This window comes from Microtus pennsylvanicus, chromosome 10 (assembly GCF_037038515.1).
Source record: "Microtus pennsylvanicus isolate mMicPen1 chromosome 10, mMicPen1.hap1, whole genome shotgun sequence".
NCBI classification, from domain to species: Eukaryota; Metazoa; Chordata; class Mammalia; order Rodentia; family Cricetidae; genus Microtus; species Microtus pennsylvanicus.
In genome coordinates, this window is record NC_134588.1 from 89,088,847 (window position 1) to 89,114,522 (window position 25,676).

The window sequence follows — 25,676 nt, forward strand, 5'->3', positions numbered from 1 at the left end:
TGAAGCCCAGCCGAGACATCAGCCTCGCGGACTGGATTCTTGAACCTTCCACTGGTAGACAGCCATTGTTGGCCCAGCTGGACCACAGTCTTTAAGCCATTCTAATAGACATCTTTCTATATAGAAAGAGATTCATTTTATAAGCTCTGTTCCTAATACACCAGGGCTCCGAATGTGCCCCAGAGCCTGGCAGGAAACACCTGTCCAGTGGCTTCCTGTGACACACAAAATCTGTGGAATTCGGAAATAAGGACTAAAAAGAGTTTAACAAATGAACCAAGCTAACCCCCATAAGGCAGGTGCCACGGAGAATGAGCTATGGGGCTATGGGATTATCTTGTTCGTTACCCAGAATGGTGACTAACAGTGGGTTAAGCAAACAAAAGGGACAAACGAGGCTATTATCTCTCTTGGAAACCGAAACAGAAAGCCAGACCACCCCCTTGCCATCTCCTGTTTTCTGCCTCTGCCTCAATGGTCCCTGATTACCTCCCTCTCTCCCTCCCTCCTTCCCTTCCTTCCTTTTCTCTCCCCCTTCCCTCCATGAGACAGTGTCTCATGTGCCTCAAACTTGGTTGTGGCTATGTGACCTTCAACTCCTAATTCCCCTGGCCTCTGCCTCCCAGGTGCGGGGACTGCAGACACGCGTGCTATGCCTAGCCAGCTGTTCCTGATTTCTGTTCATCGCTGGTTTCACGAGTCCATCAGTAAAATGCTTGTCTAGCGTGCATAAGGCCCTGGACTTCATTCCAATGCTGCTAACATAAACAAGCCAAAACTTTGGCTCGAAACAAAAAATAATACTTTTCCAACTTGTCTATGTACACTGGGATGCAGACATTAAAGATTCAGAGGAGCCGGTTATAGCGGTACAGGCCTGTAACCCCAGTACCTAGATGAAGGGTGAGTGGCCCAGAGTTCAAAGGCATTCTCCACTATATACTGAATGTTTAAAGTCAGCCAAGACTACATGAGATTTTTTTTTTTAAGAAAACAAAACGAAAAGCATGAGCGCTCATGACTTCCATAGTCAACTATCCAGAGCTCTGGGCTGCTATAACAGGACCAAATGAAAGCTTAGGGAAAGCCTTTGGTCTGTGTTACTGTTCCCTAGAAATGGTAAAGATATTTTTGCTTGTTTGTTTAATGTTTTAGAAACCTGAGATTGAGAGTTTTCAATTGCTCAACTTCCCAAAGTTTGCCAATTCCTTATATAGATCATCATGATTATTAGTGATGGATGAGCCGCCCCACAGCCGCGTGTGACTCACCGCCAACATGTATCTGCTGTTATCAGAAAGCGGACTGCCAATAAATTCCAGCAAAGTATTTTCTTATCCCCCACACCCTCACTCTGAGGGGCCTGGCGTTCTCACAACACTTGGCAGTCCCTCAAGCCAACGGTCACTCACCTTGGCTAGCATCCCCAACCACTACTAGAAATGGGTAGCTTCAGAGAACCCTAACTTGTTTACAGGAAGCTGGAAAATCTTCAAATTCAAATCAAGATGTTATCTCCCAAGATTTTTCCCAGCAGGAAAGCTCTTCCCAGTCCAAACAGCTTTTTGTTACCCTTAAGATAATTACATTCTATACACGCAGAAAACAAAGGAATGAGCAAGAATGTGGAAAGAGGAGTGAATTATCAGTATGGGAAGGTAAAATATCTGGCAAGTCTGAGGAAAGAAACCTTAAACAGCTCCAAGCATGAATGGGAGGGGGCACCCTAAATAAAAATACTGAAGAGATGTGAATTCATTTATTCTTCTCCATTAAAGAGTTCAGCTAAACCACAATTCTCTCAGCTTTTCCACAGATACCAGGATATCTGGGACATAAGTACTGTTTAATACTCTGCTCAGCCCTTGATTTTGGCCCCACTGGAGTCTCCATAATGAAAACAACATATGAAATTGGATCCACATGTGTCTGCCCACAGCCTGGGCTCTGGTGTAGTTGGCTGTCAGGCACCAGAGTAGGGGCCTCCTGCAGTCAACCTCCAGCTATTAAAACAAAGTAAACCAGCCCAGGGTCAAGGGTGCTGACACTATTTCACCCAAGAACAGTGGCCCAGCTCTCCGTACCTCAAGTTCAGTCTCCTGTCTGTTGATGTCATCCGTGGATTGATTTAACCTCTCCAGTTCTCCCTGATGAAGAGAGAGAGAGACAGATTTGAAGGATATGCCTTTCGTTACTAGAGTAACTTAGTCTACACCTGGAAAATCACTCTCAATGATGAGAGTTCTTAAAACAGTGGTGGTTTGGCTTAAAAACAAAGCATTTGGCATTTCTTCTTCTTTTTTTTTTTTTAAGACAGGGTTTCTCTGTAGCTTTGGAGCCTGTCCTGGAACTAGCTCTTCTAGACCAGGCTGGCCTCGAACTCACAGAGATCCGCCTGCCTCTGCCTCCCAAGTGCTGGGATTAAAGGCGTGCGCCACCACTGCAAGGCTTGGCATTTCTAAAACCTTTTGACATTGTCCTTTTTTGACAACATCTTAAGGTCCTAGGGATTTATTTTTCCCTGAAAGGTCATTTCCCCCTAGGCGAACTAGCTGTTACAAACAGTAAGTCACCCAGTCAAAACAGCACCCTTTGCTTTAGAGAAGAACTTTACAGAAGACCAAGCCAAATCACAAACCCAGTGAGCCAGGCAAGTAAAAGACGGACTTCTAGCATTGGCCCATCAAGTGGTCTGTCTTTCCCTATAGATGGATTTTCTTCCCTAGTCGCCATTACTAAGTCTTCCTGACGGGGGATGTTGTTGGTTAACTAGCATTAACCCTGCTCTTTTCAAACATTTACAACCTGACATTTCGTAAGAAGTTGCCAACATGAAGTTAACTCATCTCTACTCTGAACAAAGGGTCTTGCTAACACAGGCTAAAACCACAAAATTCTGTAGACCAAACCTATGGTCTGAATTAAGAGTAGCTAAGATCTCACTGATCTTTAGTGTATTAATTTGAAAAAAACAATGAATTTAAATCGTAACCACTGAATTAAAAACAAGCTTTTTCTTCCTGTGCACTTAAAACCAATTACTGACCCAGAAATTGCAGAACATGCTTAACAGCAATAAAAAAAGATTTATGGAAAGGAATTTGCTGTGCTTCCTGCTTAGGAGGGTGAAGGGGTTAAGCTGTCACTTCTGGATCTCGCTTAGAAATTGCTTTTTAATCATTTCTCCTGGAAATGGAGGCATGAAAAGCCAGGCCATTCCCTTCTCTGCCTCCATGCGTGTGCTTTGCACATCAGTTGTCCCTAGTTAGTGTTCACACCCGACCTCAAGGAAAAGCAGGCCAAGGCAACGAAGCCCTCTGTGTGTTGACAATGAACCAAAAAAGGAGGGCGGGTGCGACCAGGCATCTCTGCCAGGTGAGGGCTACGCGGCGCCGGGCACCGGTGCAGCTCACGCCGCAGGGGCAGGCGACAACCACCCGGCCCCGCTCGCACACCATGGTGTCCGCGTCCACGCAACCGGGGTAAAGCTGCTCCGAAACCCGGAGGCTGTGCAGCGTTCAGGGTATCGAGAGCCGCACCAAGGTACCCCGACTCTGCTCGGGGCCCCCGCCCCCCTTTTCCCTTTGTTGCAATCCGCCAGAACCGCTGGTTGCGTTGAAAGGACCCTCGGGTTGGGCCAAAGGTCTACAGGAATCCCCCAAATAATCAGGCCACGTCCACGCGGGCACGGCAGCCTCCCGCGGGGAGATAGTGAAATGGGGTGTCCCAAGCCTCGGTGCAGGTCCTGAATCTAAATGGCCTCCACCCAGCGACTGAAGACACCCGGGGCTGCAAGGCGTGGGTCCGCGTAGACACCGACTTCCGTGGCAGCCTTGGCCGGGTGGGGCCGGGGGCTCCTCTCCCTCGTCTTACCTGGATCCGGGGGTCCACCTCTTCCTCCTCCTCCAGGCCCTGCTCCATCCTCTCTTCCTCCTCCTCCTCTTTTTCCTCGACTTCCCGGGCGGGTGGCGGGAGCTCTGCCGGCTCCTCAGAGCGGCTCCGCTTCAGCGTCGCGTCCATGCGGGCAGCCGAACGCTCCGCAGCCGGGTCGCAGAGCGCGCGGTGGAATCTGAGCGCGCCGAGGACCGCCTCGCCGCAGCCGGGAAGGTCTGGGCGCAGTGCTGCCACCCGGGTGCGCCGCCCCGCGGGTGCCGAGCGGCGGAGGAAGTGGGCGCGACCGCCCCCTGTCTGCCGCGGCTCGCAGCACAGGGCGCCCGCTTCGCCCTGGCCGCCGGATAGTCTGCCCGTCACCCGATGCTCTGTCACAAAAAGCCCAGTGCCCTGGAGTCCCTGCCATGACCACTAGGGCAGGCGCCGCCCAGTGGCTCACCAGTCCGCGCTTGGGCCGGCTGCTTTAATTAAGCAAGCTTCCTCCTGCCTCCAGTGAAGCCAATCAAGGCACGGAGGAAGTTCAGGTGATTTCCATTCTCCGAAGCTACCATTGGAAGTCTGGGTAGGATTGTTTATGGGGTCAACCTGGGGAATTGCATCCACTCGGGTTCCCAGAAAAGGGAACTAGGGAACTCTACAATGATCTCACCTGTATAGCGAGTGCAGAGGCTAGCCAGCCAACCACCGAAGGGACGTCCAAAGGCTGGGGTCCACTGTCGCAAACACAGGCATGTTCTCTTCGGGCCTACCTGGATATCCAGGAAGCACTGAGAACCCGTGGAGCTGGGGAATCTCATGGACTGGGGCGTTTTTTTTTTTCCCAAAAGAGATCACACTGCCTGTTCGTGGGTACACCTGGTCATTGTAGGAACCACGTGGTTTTCCTGCCCAGCATCAAACGAGGAACCAGAGCTTGGCTAGTGAACTGGGCATCACAAAGTACAGGCGTTTCTCTGTGTAGTTGCGGGTGTCAAGGCCACTGTGAGGTCAGGAAGTACCTGGTCAGATGTCCTGAGCAAAATGGACACTTTGTGGAAGGGAGCTATGGCCCATCACATGGACTTTGGAGGACAGCTTGCTTGAGAAAGAAGTTTCCAGGAGCCCCTGATCAAAGCCACCTTACTACAAAAGTTGCTGCCGCTGGGTTTTTTCCAGAAGCAAAGGGAAGGGGTTACTCCAGGAAGGTTGCACTCCTGTCTAATGGAGACGGTGCAGGTGTGTGGCCTAGATTTATTTCTAAAGAGATCACAGCTATTCGTTGTTGGCATCTTGCTGGCAATTCTGGGAGAGATGGTTTGAAGTTCTTTGTTTCCAATGATAAGGCTGGAACAAGATGGCCATCCAGGGTCAGACCCACTGTGTAGTCTCTACTCCAGGTCTCACAGGTTAAATTGGGTTTCAGTCAGGTTGTGTTTCTTCTGCAGGCTCTGAGGAAGAATCACTTCCTCATTCAGGGTTGGCTAAATTCAGCCTGAGGATCCGGCTTCCTTGCTGACAGACAAGGCTGGGCACAACCCTAGGGGCTGTGTGCCCTGCTTGTCAGGTGGTGGCCTTCTTCAAAGTCAGCACCAGAGAATCTGTGTCACACCCCTCCCATGCTTCGATTTGCCTGTCTGGAAGAGCCTGATCCCTTTTTGCATTTAGCAGTTCCCTTATTAGGTTAGGGTCTAATGACTTCCCATTCATTCTCTTGCTTGTCTGAAACAACCCTAGCCCAACCAGCAGAGGTTTAGGAGGGGTGGGTTGGATGGGGGCCAGCAGGTAAGTGGGAGGAGGGGATGGGAAGAGGAGGGAAGGGAAAGCTATGATTGGGATGTAAAATAAATAAAAAATTTTAATTAAAAAAGAAAACTACCTTGGGCTTATAGGGGCTCACAGAGACTGAAACAGCAACCTGGGAGCCTGCACGGGACTGATCTAAGCCCCCTGGGAGACCCACTGGTTTCAAAAGAGAAAGGGAGGAGAAGGGGTAGAGTGGGGAGAGGGCAAGGAGAGTGACCAGGAGGAGAGGAGGGAGGGGAAACTTCAGTTGGGATGTAAAAACAAAAAATTAAAAAAAAAATAGAAGAAGAAAGAAAATCTTGGGCGTTTCTTTGCAAGGATATTAATTCCATTTGCTCAGACCTCCACTCTCCAGGCCTTGTGACCAACTAGGGCTTCACTTCCTAAAACCATCAATTAAGAGTTAAGATTTAAGCATAGGAATTTTTCAGGGAACCAAATGAAAACTCCAGTCTACAACCTGAGCCAAGCCCCAGAAGGTCGTAAGTTCCAGACCAGCCTGAGCCACAGCGCCAGAACATCAAAACAAAACAGCAGGTGCTTGTTGTGGAATGTCAGCTTAAGGTGCACTACATTTGTTCATGCTGGGGAAAATTAGTTTAATGACTCAAAGATGTCTTACATTCTTTTATGTTGCATTTGTTTAACTCTGAGAAGCAGTGTTTTTTGCCTGTCTAAAACACCTGATTGGTCTAGGAAAAAGATGAACAGCCAATAGCAAGGCAGGAAAAAGGATAGGCTGGGCTGATAAGCAGAGAGAATAAACAGAAGAAGAAAAAGAAGGAAGGAGAAAGCAAGAGAGACCAAGGAGAACAAGGAGAGGAGGATGCTAGAACTGGTCATACAGATGCACAGCTAACCATGGAGTAAGCAGGTGCTTGTTGCGGAATACCAGTTTAAGGGGTGCTTACTCTGACCCCTTCCTCCTCCTGCCTGTCTCCTGGCCATCGCGAGATGATCAGCCTCCAACGCAACCATGATGTTCTGGCCTGACAGAGCCAGCCAACTATGAACTACAGCCAGGAGCTAAAGTGACTTTTCCCTTGCTTAAATTATTTCTCCCCTGCGTCACAGTGATGACTGGGGGCTGGAGAGATGGCCCTGGATCTTCCAGAGGACCCAGGTTCAAGTCTCAGGACCACGTGACATCTCACAACTGTCTGTAGTTCCAGTTCCAGGAGACCCTGATACCCTCTTCAAGCCTCTGTGGATACCAGGCACACACGTGGTGTACAAGCATATGCAGACAAAACACCTATACTCATTAAATTAAAAAAAAATTAAAAGTCTTATTAACACAGGTGGGATGCCTTAGTCAAAATCTTGAGAAATGCTTTGCTTAGAGATTACACTAGTGTTATTTATTTTTATTGCCCTGTGATTTAAAAAAAAAATATTTTTTTCTTCAAACAGTAGGGGAAAGTATGCTATCTGTGTTTCTACACTGCTTTGCCACTTCAAGATACATATATTCCTGGGTAAAACTCATAGCCTTTGTGCTTCCCAGTTAACCTCTAAACCAGTGGGAAGAAACTGGGGCGGGAGGACAACAGGTGTCTCTCAGGCCAGGCTCGTGCTGCCATAATCCTCTCTGGCCAGGACAGTGGTCACCCCTGGTCCGAGTCGGATGAAGTCTTCTGTCCCCTGTGACCCCATCTCTGCAGGTTTCTCACATGTTGTTGTCTGTGCCTGTGCCGTCCAAGCCTGATGTCCAGGGCGATCAAACAAGCAGAGCTCCAACAGAGAGACCCTTTCTTGTTTGGTCCAACCCTTGGGGAGCTGAACTTGAGGGTCTTTCTTTCTTTTTCTTTTGTTTTGTTTTTGTTTGTTTGTTTTTGTTTTCCAAGACAGAGTTTCTCTGTAGCTTTGGAGCCTGTCCAGAAACTAGCCCTTGTAGACCAGGCTGGCCTTGAACTCACAGAGATCCCCCACCCCCTTCGTCCCAAGTGCTGGGATTAAAGGTGTGCGCCACTACCACCCGGCTTGGTATTTCTATGTTTATACCCATTTGGATTTATTTACTAACAGTCAATGGGAGTCCTGAGCTGTTCCAGGGGTGTCACATTTCCATCTTCAGGAGCACAGCTGTGTTGAAAATGTTCCTCTCTTTTCCAATAAAAATGTCTTTTCTAGGCTAAGCATGGAGGCACATGTCTTTAATCTCAGCAGACTGAGAAACATTAAGAATTAGTCTTGTTTTGATTTTGGAAACAGGGTGTTACTATATAGTCCGAGTGAGTTAGCCTTGCACTCACAGAGATTGTATGCTTCTGCCCCTTAAGTGCTTTGATTAAAGGGTGCGCTTAAATTTTCGTTTAGCACAAGAAATTCAAATCTTGTTCTCTCTTTCACCTTGTAAGATGTTATGCTCATCTTTTTATCTTCTCCATCTAGTGAATCTTTATGCAAATGTTTTAATCCCTCCCTCTAGCAAAATGCTTACACACACACACACACACACACACACACACACACACACACACAATTCTTGGAACTTAAGTGACCCACCTCTTCCCCAATTTCCTTAATTTCCTTTGCTCCAATTCTTTTAAAACTAGCCAATCTTGAAAGACTGTGAAGGTGGACCCCAGCTAAAGAGAGACACACACAGTTTCTACCTGCACTACTATAAAAGCCAAGGGGCTGGCGAGATGGCTCAGCACTTGAGAACTAGTTGCTCTTCCAGATGACCCACATTCAATTCCCAGCACCCATCTGGCAGCTTTAACAACAGGGGATCTGACGCCCTCTTCTGGGCTGTGCAGGCATTGCATGCATGTGGTGCACAGGCATAAAACATGCAGGCAAAATACTCAGGTAAATACTTTTTATAAAAGTGAACTTCTTGTCCTGAAGTGCTTGCTAGCCCAATTTGGATCTTGCTGTGTACTTTTTGCAAAAATAATTCTGCTGAGCTACTTTCACTTTGTGATCCTTTGTGCGACACAGGAACTGTTTATAACAGTATTCAGGAAGCAGAAGGATCTCTATGAGTTCGAGGCCAGACTGGTCTACAGACTGAGTTCCAGGACAGCCAGGGTTGTAAAGATAAAGCCTGTCTTGAAAAACAAACAAACAAACAAACAACCTTTTTGTCTTTTCCTCCAAACCGTAGAAACCCTGACATGGGGGGGGGGGGCAGGGGACAAGGAGACATGACTTGTAAGCAATGTGAATGAATCCAGCTTAAGGGAGCAGCTCGTCCAGGCAGGGAAGGACTAACAGTAATAGCCCGAGAATGCTCACATCTGGACAAATCAGAAAGCAGAGACGGGAACACTGGTGCTCGGCTGACTTCTCCTTTTCCCGTGGTTCAGCTTAGGACCCCCAGCTCATGGGACAAAGACCACTTACTTTCAGTGTGGGTCTTCACTCCATGGTGAGACCTCTCTAAGAGACACCCTCACAGACTGGCCAGAGGGCTGTCTCCTGGATGATTCTAATTCCAGTCAAGTTTATAGTGAAGATGGGTCATCACAAATACACACTACGGAAAAAATGAGGTACCACTCAGTTGTCTGTCCATTTAGTCATCTGACAAATACTTCTTGGGTACTGACCACCCCAAGATGCCAAGTGACCTAAAGACAGGACCTCATCACAGACAGAGAGCTTATGTTCTATTACAGTCAGACAAAACACCCAGCGTCAGGTGTGAGCAGCGCCGAGAAGAGGAGGTTCTATTGTGGTTAGAACATATGCGCATACTACGCCAGGACCTGAACGCTATGAAAAGACAAGCCACTTGTGCCGCCTTTCGGGGAAGAACACTTTAGTGATGAGAACATCATGTGCGAAAGCCCGAGATGGCAATGTGCTGGGGGAAGAGGGGGTGGGCAGAGCAGGGATGTGTGTGTGTGTGTGTGTGTGTGTGTGTGTGTGTGTGTGTGTGTGTGTGGCTCAGAGAGCAAGGCAAATGAAATCCAAGACCTGCCAGGGGGTAGACTGCAGTTCCTGTCTGCCATGGTAAGGAATTCAGGTTTTATCCTATTTACTTCACATACATGTGTTAATTCAAGTGTATGTGCACATGTCACGGTACACACAGAGGCCAGAGGACACCATGCAGGAATCAGTTCTCTCCTACTACTGTTTGAGTGGAACAAACACAGGTTGTTTGGCTTGGCAATAAATACTTGGCCTGCTGAGCCATCTCAACGGCTCCTTTATTCTAAATGAATGATTGTACTATACTTCTGACTCTGGGGTGGGGGATATTAAGTCAGGCAGAGGAGGCACAAAGCCAGGCACAGGCCATTCCCAGGTAACCCCCCTCAGCCAGCCCTACAGACCTCAGTGGCCGTGTGAGAAGCTGGCTCCCTCCATGCGGCAGCTCCTGGTCTCCCTTCTCTTCCTCTCCACCTTTAAAGAACATGACACGTGGCAAGGCAGAAGCAGTTTAACACACACCTTAAGCTCCTCAACAATATCCATCTGCACCCATACCCCCATACCCCCCCCCCGCACAATGGTTGGGGCTGTGCACTCAAAGGTATCTGTTTATTGCTGTGATTGTGTAACATCAGTGTGTTGCCAAACTGTCCTGCCCTGTGGCCACCACCTTCTAATGAGACCCTTTATTTGCGTGCGTACTTGTTGGTGAGGTGTGTGCATGTGCCCAGGTGTTGGGGGCACAGGGGTTCTTGTACTCACAGAGAAGCACAGAGAGAACCAGGGATTTTATACAGTATTCCAAGCTTCTATCGCATAATTAATAATGAATAGATATCAGCTTGATAGCTGTAAATATGACTGTCTATGTCCTGGACATTTCTGCTGTCAGGTACATAAAGATCTGTATGTACATAAAGTTCAGATAGGTACGCACCAGTCAGCTGCAGATACAGGCATGGCATAGGGTCGTGGAAACCCCAGCAAACTAACAGTTCTTTACACATTTCCTTTCTAGGACCTATTACAACTAAAAAATGACAATTGTCCTGCTTATACTAGCAAATGATAGAAAAATTTTAATATTAATCAAGTTACTGAAATACCTTACTATCCACAGGGTCAAACTATTATGGAATGACATATCAGATACTTAATTGGTAAATTAAAAAATAATAGGGGGAGCCAGGCGGTGGTGGCGCTCGCCTTTAATCCCAGTACTTGGGAGGCAGAGGCAGGAGGATCTCTGTGAGTTCGAGACCAGCCTGGTCTACAAGAGAGCTAGTTCCAGGACAGGCTCCAAAACCACAGAGAAACCCCGTCTCGAAAACCCCCCAAAAAAAGGGGGGGGGAATTTATAAATCCTCACAAACTATTATACTATTTAGCTATACTAACTTTAGATTTAAAAAAAAACATTTTATTTCAAAGGATAATGGTTTTTCTACTGCCCAAAAGAATTTGCACTTAAGAAGACTCAACCTAAAATAAATGCTAAATAAAAAGAAAGAGCCCAATGTTGTAACAATAAGACAAGATAACGCTTGAGTCTTTTCAGAAAACAAACAAGTCCCAGAAGGCACCTGATCTGATGGCATCCGACCAGGACATCCAGAGACCACCAAACAAATGAAGGCAGACAAAGGCAGACAAATCCATCAAGGGGAGGGGTCCCGGGAGGAAGAGGAAGTTTATAATCTGGGGAGACAGCAGGACTTTAACTCAACGTCAAGCTGAGACGTTTGGGAAACAGCAAGGACTAACCCCAAACTGATGCTCTTGTGTTTAATGACTGCTGCATGTTAGTTCTTGTCACTGCAGAATCCAGACGCCTATTGTCAGGGCTTTGGGACACACCTGTGACAGGAGACATGCTATTGTCTTGCCAAGGTTTATGTTGAGCAGGATGTATTGCACCCTTTTTGCTCACAGCAAAAACATTAACAAAAACTAATCATCTATTATCATTGATATAAAACCTATCTCTGATCATATTGTGTCTCAGTTAGATTCCAAATCATCTAAAAACCAATTATACCCTGATTTAAAAGATCTTTCTGATGCCTTAACACCCTAGAAAGAGGCTTCCTTGGAAAGAGAGAGGCAAAATACCATAATCCCTACCGGCCCCCTAATGGGGCCAGACGCAATGGCCTCCTCGGCACTCTCTGCGGCTCTGCCAGCCAGCTCCACCCATTCCTGCTCTTCCCGAAAAATGTCCCTTAAATCCCCTCCCTACTTTCTCCCCTCCGCCTTATTCATTGCCCTTCTGTGCTCCAGTCATGGATGATGATTTTAGCCCTGAAAATTCTCCAGTCAGGCTGGCCCTTAGGAAACTTTTATTTTATTTTATTTTTTTAATATTTTTTTTTATGGTTTATTGGTGTGAAGGTGTCAGATCCCCTGCAACTGGATCTTCAGACAGTTGTGAGCTGCCATGTGGGTGCTGGGAATTGAACCCGGATCCTCTGGAAGAGCAGTCAGTACTCTTAACCACTGAGCCATCTCTCCAGCCCCCTTTAGGAAACTTTTAACTGAGCGTCGGGAGGAACTACCATCAATGAGGGAACTTGAGGAGGTAAATAGAGAATTGGCTGATTTCGCTCTCCCCAAAATCATTAAACAAAAAGTTTCCTCCAAAAAAATGCTCTCTGCAGTCTAGACTGGTCCTAACTTTTCCAGTCACCCATAGCCTAAGATCAAAGCATTCTGAAGATGAGGAGGAGGAGAAGGAAGAGGAGGAGGAGGGGGGGGGAGGAATCTGTAAGGCCAGGAGGGACCTGGAAGGTTCCCTGGTGAGGATGATAAAGCTTCCGACTCTGCCTCAGAGGACCAAAATAATCCCCAATCAAGTTCTGCCTCTGAGGATGAGGGTTTAGAAGCTCCCCTACAAAGATATAACAACTTAAGTTTATGATATTTGGAAAAATTAAAGGCCGCTGTCGCAAATTACGGACCCACTGCTCCTTTCACCTTAACATTATTAGAGAGTTGTGCCACATCATCTCCCCTTTTCTGTCTAATTAAAAAGGAAGGTTTAACTTTATCATAGTAAAATTACATATACAAAAGTTATCAAGCAAGAATTATAGTTATAATATCTAGTTCATTTACATTTGGCAAATTAAGGAAAATACTCTATCATCTATCTTTGTGAGTCTAAAGTTTTATATCTAATTTATCTTTTATATTTGTATCAATAGACCAAAGTCTGAAGCATGATTAATTAAAACTCAGACAGAGGAACTGGGGTTCAACCTGAAGACCAGAAAAGCAATGCAGCCAGCCACTGGCTCTTACCTTGACCTCAGTCTGAAATGGTGATCTTGCCTCCAGGAATCTCAGAATGAGACCATGACTGAGAACTGTTTCTTCCCTTCTTATAATCATTTGTAAGGCTGGGATTAAAGGTGAGTACCACTGGGAATAAAGGCATACACCACCTGGTCTCTATGACAAACTAGTGTGGCTACTGGGATTAAAGGCGTGTGTTACCACTACCTGGTCTGTTAGGGGGGCTGTTTTACTCTCTGATCTTCAGGTAAGCTTTATTTATTAAAATACAAACGAAATGTCACTGTATTTCCCCTTTTGTCTAAAATAAAAAAGGCCATAACAAATATAAGAAAAACTAAATACTATAAGTACAATAACTATATACAATATAAACAGGCAATAAATACATCAACAATGCCTAGTCTATTTGCATTTGACAAATTCAGAGAAAATACTCCACATCTATCCTATCTTGGTGAGTCCAAATTTTTTTTTTTTTTTTTTGGTTTTTTCGAGACAGGGTTTCTCTGTGGTTTTGGAGCCTGTCCTGGAACTAGCTCTTGTAGACCAGGCTGGCCTTGAACTCACAGAGATCCGCCTGCCTCTGCCTCCCGAGTGCTGGGATTAAAGGCGTGCGCCACCACCGCCCGGCAGTGAGTCCAAAATTTTGCTCCCAGTTTCCTTTCTACCACAACTTGCATTACTATCCAAAACTATCTTTTCATTCTCTCAACCTTATATATTTTACATTTCTTTAATGATTTTTTTGTGAGTCTCATAAACCAGGGAGACCTATAACTATACCTATTTAGTCTTCAACTACCTCAGAGAGCCAAGAAGGAACTATTAACTGAGAGCAGTAAATAAATAAATAAAAATACAGAGATTGCATGCCAAATTGGCTTATCTAGAGGAAGGAAACGTGACAGTGGATTTGGGTGTGTTGTCTCTTGTAACTGAAAAGTCAAAAAAAACCTGGTATGGTGGTATATATATTTTTAAAACACATATGGGTGTTTGTGTGTATGTCTGTATACCAGAAGTCAGAAGAAAGTGTCAGATCCCTGGGAATGGAGTTACAGACAGGTTGGAGCCACCGTGGAGATGCTGAGACTCAAACTTGGGTCCTCTGGAGAGCAGCCAATGCTTTTAACCACTAGCCATCTCTCCAGCCTAGGCACATTTAATGCCAGCATCAGAGGTACATGGATCTCTGTTTGAGTTCATTACAGTCTACATATCAAGTTCCAGGTCAGCTGTGGCTACTCTGTATCCAGAGTTGTTGGCAATGAAAAGGCCGTATGACTCACAGAGTCTAAAATTATCTGGCCCTTGCTAATCTGCCTAAACAATGGCATGCTGTGTAATTCTTACTGAGGGATCTGAGTTGTTTTCTAAATGTAATGAGAGTCTTATAGCAGTGATCCATGTGATCTGATCTATGATCTCTTTTATCTTATTTATTTTATTTACTTCCATGTGTTTGAGTGTTTTGACTGCATGTCGGTCTGTGCACCCACCCTATGCATGCCTGGTACCTAATCTCTTGAGACTGGAGGTCCAGACAGTTGTGAGCTGCCATGTGGTTACTGAGTTCCAGGTCCTCGGGAAAAGCAGCCAGTGCTCTTAGCTGCTGACTCATCTCTCCAGTCACCTGACCGGCTTTCTGGATGATGCACTCAGGGAAAGGATCAGAGGATGCTAAGTGTAACAGGGAAGCCAATCAGTGGGGTGCAGCCATAATCCTGATGAGACTCGCAGGAGTGGAAAACGGAGAAGTTGTTCTAAACATTACAGCTTAAAGTTGGCTGTAAATACAGGCCATGATCTGCTTGTGTCCAGAGGGTGTGAGTATGCTAGTTTGGGGACCAGAGGGAACCTTATAAATGGGGAAAGGCAGGTTGAGAAAGATAGACATTCAAAGCCGATCCTAGACACCAGGGAGCCCTGAAGCCAGGCTAGAAACTAGGAGGGAAAAAAGTGGGGCACACTTGTGAACCAGGGAGTCCTGGATTAAAGGCAGGCAACAGGGTGAAGTGAGGGCTTTCCTTGCCACAAAGGAGGATGTTTGTCTAGGACTTGGAGAGACACCTGAGGAAGTAAACAATTGGAGTAAGGCCACCTGCACCCCAAATGCATGACTAAGTCAGAAAAGGGAAGAGCCAGACAAAAGATCACCATTTCCAGAAGGGAATTTTTCAGAACAATCGACAATAACTGAGAAACCAATCATCTGCCTTCCTTCCTGCCCAGTTGATGAGGACATCCCCCCTCCCCCCTCGCAAACACACACTTTACTTTGTAGGGATGCAGAAGAGCTATAGCTGCGGGGTTTCCAGGGAAGAATAACAACTGAGAAAGGCCTATAATGAACGGCGTTCATCTCAGAGAACAACTTTAGGGCCACAGCAAAACTGAGTATAGAGTTCCCTGTCTGTACCTTAGCATGGTCCCCTCTACCTCAACTCAGTCTTGGTGGGCTTTGTTTGTTACTGCTACTTAAACAGGGTCTCCATATGTAACCTAAGCTAGCTTCCAACTTATTTTGCAATTCAGACAAGCCTTGCTATTTTGACAAATCTTGCCTTAGCTTCCCTCTGCTGAGATCACAGGCAGGTACTGCCATGCTAGCAAACATGTCTTTTTTTTACTCGCTTGGTTTTTTTCTTTGGATACCTTTCTCCTCACAGCTGTAGGTATCCAGGATACCTCCCTTCAGAGTTGTAGGTATAGCCCGACTTCCTGACCAGTCAGGCCACTGTTCCCTCCAGAGCTGCAACACTTGTACTTAAGACAAACACCTTTTGCTTATTCCCAACAATACTTCTGGGTGATTGTAAGAAAACATCAGACAAGCTGGACATGGGAAATGGCCAGTTGCAATAAAGTCAAGCTAAGGAAACTCTGACACAAACATCCTACCAAACAATGAGACCATTGAGCAGAAAAAGCAGAGCAAAATTCCCTAAAAGCCTAGACTGGAGGATTCACCTCCACTCCCAAACACACGTCCTATTGTCTCCAAAATCCCTTCATGATGGGGAGGAAAAGTCACCTTCAAGATGGAGGAAAGCCACAGCCGCACTGTGAAGCCAGGCACTCCCCACTGTCCTGCTGCTCTCCACAAAATCGCACCTATTTGCCCTGGAATCATACAGAAAATTATTTGTATGATTAATGAAAATAAAACAGACCTTGTGCCAAAAATAATAATCTGAGAGTAGTTCTGACGCCACTCAGTCTTGTGGTCACCACAAGTACAAGCCCAAGTACAGGCAGGCACTGTAAACAAAGTTGGATGCCGAATATTTTGTGAGCTAAATCAGATTCTCCTGCAGTGAACAGTAGATTGGGACTCACTGATAAAGCTGTAGAAGAATCTTGACCGGAATTCAAACGATCACATTATCTAAAACTCCATCACTTGGATCCCACTCCAATCAAAGCAAACTCACCCAAGACTTCAAGGCCCTCCCAAATTGTTGATCTTGATCTGTGACCCTATCATTCTACCAGCTACTAGCTTTGGTTCAATAATTATAATAATCAGATAGACCCATGGCAGTCGATTATCTCTTCTGTTCCTTCCCAAAGATGGGATGTAGTTTTGCACAAAAGACATAACCTTCAGTATTAATTCAAATCCTCACTTCCTATTCCCAGCCTCCAAATAGCCTGGCCTTTTGAAGTGTTCACTTCAAACATGCATTCTGAACGGACCAGCATAATTTAATTGCTAGGACCTCAAAATAAAACTCATTGAGTGTTGTACATTTTTTAAAAGATTTATTTATTAATTATGTATACAGCATTGGCCTGCATGTATCCCTGCAGGCCAGAAGAGGGCACAGATCTCATCATAGATGGTTGTGAGCCACCATGTGGTTGCTGGGAATTGAACTCAGGGAGAACAGTCAGTGCTCTTAACCTCTGAGCCATCTCTCAGCCCCGAGTGTTGTACTTTTTAAAAAATTCATGGGGTTGGGGAGATGGCTTAGTGGTAGAGCACTAGCTGTGCAAGCATGGGATCTAAATTTGCACCCTGTGGTGGTGGCGGTGCAGAGAGATCCTCGAAGCTTGCTGGCCAGTCAGTTTAGCTGGTGAACACTCTAGGTTCAGTGAGATGCCTGATCTCAAAAGCCAGTGTGGAGAGCAACTATGGACCAAGATAGACTTCTGGGTTCCTTGTAGGAGCACACACACAAACACAAGCATCTGTGCATGCAAAATCAGTTTCATAAGACCAAATAAATAAATAAATAAAGAGGGGCTGGAGAGGTGGCTCAGAGGTTAAAAGCTTTGGCTGCTCTTCCAGAGGTCCTGAGTTCAGTTCCCAGTAACCACATGGTGGCTCACAACCATCCATAATGAGATCTGGTGCCCTCTTCTGGCCTGCAGGTATACATACCAGCAGAACACTGTAGAACACTGTATACATAATAAATAAATAAATTTAAAAAAAAAAAAAAAAGAGAGAAAAGAAAGGAAAGAAGAACTAAATTCCAAAGCCGGGCGGTGGTGGCGCACGCCTTTAATCCCAGCACTCGGGAGGCAGAGGCAGGCGGATCTCTGTGAGTTCGAGACCAGCCTGGTCTACAGAGCTAGTTCCAGGACAGGCTCCAAAGCCACAGAGAAACCCTGTCTCGAAAAACCAAAAAAAAAAAAAAAAAAAAAAAAAAAAAAAGAACTAAATTCCATACAACTGTGTGAAACTCATTTTTTTAAAGCAAAGGTTGAGCATGCACATGGTGACTCATACCTTTAGTTCCAGCTTGGTCTACATAGTGAATTCCAGGTCAGCTAAGGATAATTAGTGAGACATTGTCTCAAAATAAAGCAAAAACAAAAGGCAGAGATTAGGGAGACTGAGGCAGGAAGGTGGCCATGAGTTTGAGTCCAGCTTAAAATAGAAACCATGCGGTTTTCGTGAAAAGGTCCAGGGCTAATTCCATAAGTAAACATAGGCAGATGTTGAATTCTGTTCTACAAGTGAACATTCTTTCTGCAACTGTCTTTTCTACTTTGTTTGTTTTAATTCTTGGCTTTTTGAGACAGGGTCTCACGTAGCCCAGGCTAGCCTTGAACTCATAATCCTCCCAATTTAGCCTCCTGAGTGCTAAGACTACAGGTGTGGGCCACCATACCCAGCACCTGGTTTTTACATTGTCATTTACACTGAATCCCTGCTCCTGTGACCACTGATCTACTTTCTGTATTCATGGTTTTGCCTTTTCTAGAAATTTCTAGCAACGACATCATAGCATATGCACTCTTGTGTATCTGGCTTCTCTTACTCAACATATAGATTTTGAGGTTCACCCCCTCTCTACAATGTTTTTCTTCCAGCAATAGGAGGAAATTTTAGATAATTTCTTAGTAAATTTCTATAAACAGAGAGAAGTTGCCAAGGCTAACTGAAAGCATTCTGGAAGATATATTTCATCACGAGACCAAGTCCCAGATTACACAATGTGATCTGTCTTCTATGTTAAAATACTGACTGTACTGGCAAAAAAGACTATTCCTTTCCTCATGATCCTTCTGCTCATGTCTCCAAAGTGCCATAATTTATATTCTATATTGTGTTCTCAGTTCACATCAACTTTGATATTCTGTATTCCCTTTCCTTTGCCACGAAGTGGTTTTTAAAACAACAGTGTAAGTTGCCTCTCTGGCATCCACTCAGTCACCTGGAAACTGAACAGACTGCAACTGCCTTTTATGGAATTCAACACCTTGACAGGTGTTCATTTATTAAACAAGATGCATGCTATCGTGGCTCTACCTCACAGGGAAATCGACAGATGAACCTAAGAGCTCCAATCCTAAAATTCCCAATTACAACTCATGGTATATTTTAGAATAATAGATGCCACTGACCAAATTAAAAACATCCCAGGAACTCGGTTTTTGTTGCCAATGAGCAGGTACCAAAGCAATAACAATCTTTTCCCTGTTTACCCTCAAAGCACTGAAAAGTTTCCCGGAGTGGGTGGGTGGAATTTCTGATTACACCCTTGAAGACCAGAAGCTGCTAAAGTAACCGCCACACCACACAGAAGCTGCTAAAGTAACCACCATGAAAACCACAGGCTTTGATAAGCGAGGGTGGAAAGCAGGAAGTGCAGACAGATCCAGGCTAGGGTCAAATATTTGTCAGCCACATTTTTAAAAATCAAAATCAAAACTAAACTGTTCTATGTCTTTTTCATCCATCTGATAGTCATTTCATGCTTAGCCTGGGGACTGTGGTAACTCAGGCCTCCCTAGGGAAGTGCGGCTTGTAAGGACTCCACCCAAAGTCACCCTGGACACTGGAACACAATTCTCCACTCACCGCCTTTCTTCCTGGGGTCACGGCTGCTGGGATGTAATACTCTCAAGGCAGCTCCCAAGAGCAGAGGGATGTGAGCTGTTGAGTAAGGCCCCCATCTTCATTAACTCTCCAGAGCGCAGGGTTAGTCATCAAGAGTTGTCACAAGTCCGGCGATGGTGGTGCATGCCTTTAATCCCAGCACTCGGGAGGCAGAGGCAGACGGATGTCTGTGAGTTCGAGACCAGCCTGGTCTACAAGAGCTAGTTCCAGGACAGGCTCCAAAGCCACAGAGAAACCCTGTCTCGAAAAACAAAACAAAACAAAACAAAAAAAAAGAGTTGTCACAAGTCACCTGTGTTTGTCACCAAGTCTAAACTTTTCAGTGGCCACCCAGCATTGTCCTCTGTATTTCCAGGATGACAGTTCCAGGCCCACACAACCTGCACCCAACAACTGACCTTACTAACCTCTGACCAGTATCTCCCATGATTTGAGGGCTCCAGTCTCAGCAATCTGACTTCCCAACATGCACCACAAACTGGCCTTGACTGCCTAGAACAAGGCCATCCCCCTGTTCATTGTCCTTTCCTCACAGCTGAGACTTCTTTGCAGAGTCTCTGGTGAGGAGAATCAGTCAGTCCTCTGGGCACACTGGTCTGGCTCCTCCAAGTCTCACCCCTCCATATGCCCCAGCCTCTGTGCTAGGGGCTCCATACTGAATTACCATAGCTATTGTGAACATGCATTAGAGTCTACTATGTGAGAAATAGTTTACTAATCTGAAATAGGATCCAGTAAAATATCAAATCTAAGACAGTCCACTGACTGTTGGTTACAACTGACTTGAGATAGGGAACTAGCTAGTTCAGCTGACACATTTGAATTAACCATCCTACAGGTCTTAGCAGATCCCACCAAAGGTCCTGGGAGCTTTGTCAGCCTGGTAAACAAGTTTGAACCCACTAAAACAATGTATTCATTTTAAAATTTCATGTAATAACACACTAATGTTTGCTATCAAAAGAATGTTATTGTTTGTTGTTGTTGTTTCTCATTTTCTTATTAGGTTTTTGGTTGTTTTAGTACAGATCCAAGGCTGGCCTCAAACTCAGAGACCTGCCTATCCCTGCCTCCCAAGTGCTGGGATTAAAAGCATGCACCACCATGCCTGACTGTTCAGTCCATCTTTTTTTTTTTAACTTTTTGTTTCAGGAGAGGTTCTCTCCTTACACGGCCTTGAGCTCACTATGAGCGTGGCCAGGAGTTGAACTTGTGATCCTTCTGTCTCTTTAGTGGCTGGGATCATAGATCTCAGCACTATGGCCATGAGTTTTAAGGGTTTCGCTTTGTTTGGTACCAGGGACTGAGCCTAAGGCTTCCCACATACGAGGCAAAAGCTCTGCTACTCAGTTACACCCACAGTGACCCATGCCCCTTTTGTTTTGAGACTGGATCTTGCTAATTTGCACATACCAGCCTGAAACGTGGGCTCCTCTTGTTTCTACCTCCTGCGTAGCTGGAAATTCAGGCATGTGCCCCCTATCCTTCCTCTTTCTATTCATTTTATGAGACAAAGTCTCTATGTATTGCTGGTTAGCCTAAAACTCTCTGTGTATCTCAGCCTGCCTCTGCCCCCTGAGTACTAGGAGTACCATCAGCAATTGTTCTGTCCAGTTCATTCATTGTTTTAAGACAAGGTCTCACAATGTCTCCCAGACTGGCTTTGAACTCGAAACAATCCTTCTGCCTCAGCCTCCATGAGTCCTAGGATTATGAACATGATCACAATACCTGGTAGTTTTGCATAATTTTTAAGAGAATAGATAGATACATCTAAAGATCCTACCTCTTTTCCATCTGTGGCCTGTTATGTAGGAACAGGCCCCCAGAGTTGAGATGCTGACCCTGCAGTGAGGGCACTCTTTGGCAGGAAGGCCCAGGAGTCTCCTCCCCCTGCTCCCAGCCAGCCATCTGGATGATAAATACACAGTTCTTGCAGGACTCTGCCTCCCACTCAAGTTCAGATAAGTAATCACACCCAAACCTATCCATTTTCTAGTCGTTCTCCAACATTCTCTGGGATGACTCATTCGGGGATGTGAAGCAGCTTTCTGGGTTTTTTCCACGAGGACTCTCCGTTTCCATGACTCCCTTGTTGTTGTGGAGGCCGACATCTGGAGACGACGTGTGACTTCTTTGTCACTTCAGGACATATTTTGACCAAGGAGGGACTGGCATGTGGACGTCCTTCTCTTTGGTTTAGTTTGGTTATTACTTCTCATTTGATCCAACTCTTTACATTTGAACCATGACGGCCTGTGGAGTCCATTTTCTCTTTCCAAAGTCCTGTTTTGATTTTTGGTACAGTGTCTCCTGTTGCTCTGGTTGACCTTGAACTCAAAATGATCCTCTTGCCTCAGCCTTCTTTTTTTTTTTTTTTTGGTTTTTTCGAGACAGGGTTTCTCTGTGGTTTTGGAGCCTGCCCTGGAACTAGCTCTTGTAGACCAGGCTGGTCTCGAACTCCCAGAGATCCGCCTGCCTCTGCCTCCCGAGTGCCTCAGCCTTCTGAGTGCTAGAATTACAAGTATAGCTGGGGCTGGGCATGAACATTTTTTTTTAAGGCAGGGTCTCTCTATGTAGCGCTGGCTGTTCTGGAACTCTCTATGTAAACTGACCTGGTCTTTAACTCACAGAGGTTAATCTGCCTCTGCCTCCTGAGTGCAGGGATTAAAGGTTTGCAGCACCATGCCCAGCAAAGATTTTTATTTTTTGTGTTTGGATGTTTTGACTGCATGAATATATACCACATGTGCAGTGCCCACAAATGTCAGGAGAGGGTGTCAAATCTTTCAGAACTGGAGTTACAGATGGTTTTGAGCCATTATGTGGGTGCTGGGAACAGAACCTTGGTCCTCTGGAAGAACAAGAAGTGTTCTTAACTGCTGAGCCATCTCTCTAACCCAGTCATGAACTCTTGATCCTTCTGCCTCTACTTCACAATGCTTGAATTACAGATATGCACTACTACATCTGTTTAAAAACATTTATTTAGCCAGGCGGTGGTGGCGCAAGCCTTTAATCCCAGCACTTGGGAGGCAGAGGCAGGTGGATCTCTGTGAGTTCAAGACCAGCCTGGTCTACAAGAGCTAGTTTCAGGACAGGCTCCATAACCACAGAGAAACCCTGTCTCAAAAAAAAAAAACCAAACATTTATTTAATTTAAACTTTAATGAATGAATGAATTAAATTCATTTCATTGAGGGAATTGAACCCAGGAGTTGGACATGCTGGGCAAGTACTCCATCACTAAGCTACATCCTTAGCCCCTGAGCACGGAGTTTGAATTGAGCAGGGTGGGCTTCAGTCCTAGTTCTGCTATATGCCAGCTGTATATTACACTGAAAAGGAAACTTCCCCTTCTCAGTGTCCTCGTTCATTACAAACAGGAGGCTGTGAGAAGGAACGATGTGGTCAAACCTGTAGAGGCGTCTTATTGTCTGACACGGAGAGGAGAGTCAGGGTGGGAATTTTTATCTCTCCTTGCAATAGGAAAGTAATCTAACTCTGTGGCCTGCACAATAGAGCTGGTACCCAATAAAGAGCCAGTCATGATGAAATGAGCAGGCGGGCCTCCCGACTGGAGGGCAAGGACTGTCTGTGTCATTTGCCTCAGTCTCTCCGGCTTCCATCTACCAAGGAATGGAAGAGACCATAGGAATTCGATGGGCAGATGGATAAAGATGTGGATGAATACATTTTTGCACACTGTAAAGGATTTAGGGTGTTTAAGCTATCTAAAGTCATCAAAAAACTTATATGTGAAACTTAGCTCCAAAAATTTATCTAATCCCTCCCTATACATCTGGTAATATATATATATATATATATATATATATATATATATATATATATATATGTGTGTGTGTGTGTGTGTGTGTGTGTGTGTGTGTGTGTGTGTATCCGGATATATATATACACACACACACACACACAAGTTGGGAGGACTGGCCATGGTGGCACACACCTGTAATCCAAGCTCACTGGTAGTGGCGGGAAGATGATGAGTTGCAGGTCAGCCTGGTCTGTATAGCACATTCAAAGCCAGATTAGGCTACACAGAGAGAGCTTGTCTCAAAAAAAAAAATGGTGATGTAAATCCATAATACAGAATATCCATAATATACAAAGGGGTAGCAGATGGCTTGAATTTAGTGTCAGAGCAGGTGGGCTGGTGGGCTGAACAGATTACAGGAGGTAATTGCTGGGGGTGATCAGCAGTTAGCAGGGAAGGCGTGAAGAGGGATTGCCCCATAATTACTGTTTCAGAATGAATATATAGGGATTGTTTTGGCAAGTATGTGCTATGCTCCTGGGTTGTAGTGACAGGAGGCTTTGGGGAGGGTTCCCACGATTAAGTATAGCCTTGCAAACCAGATGGCTCCCTGCTGCCACTATCTCTGGCCTCCCAGCCACCTGCCAGGCAGATTCCTGCCTCCATGGTTGGTCCAGCACAGTCCATTCTTCCTGCCATAGCCACAGCAGACTTCCTAAACCCAGTCAGAGCTCACGACCCTTCCTGCTTAAAACTTCCTGATCAGTTACCATCACAAGCAGAGAAACTTCTTGGTGCCCACTAGCCCCTTATGATGATCTGGTCCCCACCGACCTCTCTGCAGCCACACTGGACCTCCAGCCTCTGCAGTACCACGCCCACCTTCCCGCGGGGCCTTTGACTTCGCTTTTCCCTCTGATTGGCAAGCTGACTTGTTCTTCCTCATAGGCCGGCTCTCCCTCTGTCTGGGTTATTTTCCCAGAATGTCTTTCCCTGACTTCCTGAGGTAAAGAAGCTCTCTCTTTCCCTCTGTCCTCTTCTGTCTTGTTTCTTACAACTCTCTCCCAGCAACCCATTCCTCCATTTGTTTAGGACTGCTTTGCTCATTTTCCTTCTCTGGATGAAATCTGGGGCTACTGGCACCCACATTTCTCCGGCTCACTGCTCTTGTGCCCAGCAAGAAATGGTCACAACAGGCGCTGCACTGCCGTACTGGGTGAGAGCACGGAGGATAGACGAGCGCTCTACTCACTTCTCACTGTGCTTTGCTGATGTGGGGGCAATGCTCCTGAAGAACGAGACACTGTTACAGGGAGGACAGAGCTCAGAGCTCAGTCAGCACTGTGTGCCCCGGGGCATTAGGTCATGTTCAGTGACTTGCACAACAGCCTGTTCCCAGAGTTCTCTGAAATCTCTCGAAGAGTTGCCAAGCACGGACTGAGGGTGTAGCTCACGGGCACAATGGTGTAGTTCATCAGCACAATGCTTGCCTGGCATGTGCAAGGCCACGCGAGTTCAATCCTCAGGTAAACCTGGAAGGAGCTATTGAGTCCATATTCTCAGAATCCCATTCCAAGCAAGCCCAGAGAATGAATTTGGTCATCATCTATTCTTGATGTGACTTGTTTGGGTTCCCGTACCCAGGGGTTCAACTCCCTTGCACAAGGAATGATGGTATTCAGGAATGATTTGGCAGCAATGATATTAGACAGTGGGTAGCTAAACAGAGTGGAACTTACTGGAAAGATGTGGGAGGCACAGGGATGGAGGACCTGGCACAGTGAAGGTGGGAACGTAAGGAAATGCAGGGCTGAGTAGATGATCTATGGGAGACCAGAATGCAAGCCAAAAATGCCCGCAGGCGGGAAACCTGGCCTCAGCTTCAGACTTTCGGTGGAACCCTGCCTTGCTTCCCATTCCTCTTAAGGTTGAGGAAGGGCAGGATATCCGCCAGCTAAGGAAGTCGTGCAGTTTCCCCTGCTCTCTACCTGCAGAAAAAAATGCAGAGGTGACAGCAGCGTTTGTCACTCGTCAGCAGCGGCCAGGACTGAATCCAGTGCTGTCAGAACTGTGAGGGGAAAGTGGCCCTGACTTGGTCACAAACACGTGTAAGGGACTGGTAGCTCACCCAGGTCCACCTGAGGCAGTCAGTTTGATGCTGTACTTCTTTATGGACAAACTGGGCCAGGAGACTGTTTGCAGCTGAGTCTCACCAGCTTGAGGGAGCTCACTGTTAACCTCTCCAGATCCTTTCAAAATGGCTGAGGTGATGCTAGCAATTTAAAACTCGCATGGATGGGAGTGTTCGCACCACTGAAACTGACAAACGCCATAGGTCAAGCCTACTTGCTTTTCTTTCTCAGAGAACTAGTTATTAAACCAGCACACACACTACCCACTTGCATTTCCAGAATACACTCTGCTTGGTCTTTCTAATAGTGTTACTTTTTAATCATTACTAGATTATATCTTTAACCATGAGATTGATCTGTAGTTGTTTTCTTAAGGACAAGACTTACATTTCTCTCTGTGTGTGGGGAGGCACACCATGACACACATGTAGAGGTCAGAGAACAGCTTCCAGGAGCAGGTTCTTTCTTCCCACCATGTGGGTTCCAGGGATGGGGCTCAGGGTTACACACTGGGCTGACAGTCCCTGTGGGGTTTTGCTTTTGTTTTTTAATTGAG

General features: G+C 45.9%; 1 protein-coding gene across 1 annotated transcript in view; it reads right to left on the minus strand.

The window, feature by feature from the left end:
* Sh3bp5 (SH3 domain binding protein 5) overlaps positions 1–4,190 on the minus strand; it is a 61,286-nt gene extending 57,096 nt beyond the window's left edge. Inside the window, exons 1-2 of the mRNA XM_075989027.1 lie at positions 3,874–4,190; positions 2,085–2,147 (exon numbers count right to left, since the gene is read on the minus strand). Of these exons, the coding sequence (XP_075845142.1) occupies positions 2,085–2,147; positions 3,874–4,020 (210 nt within the window). The 5' untranslated portion in view covers positions 4,021–4,190. The remainder of the gene's footprint in view (positions 1–2,084; positions 2,148–3,873) is intronic.
* Between the last annotated feature and the right edge of the window lie 21,486 nt (positions 4,191–25,676).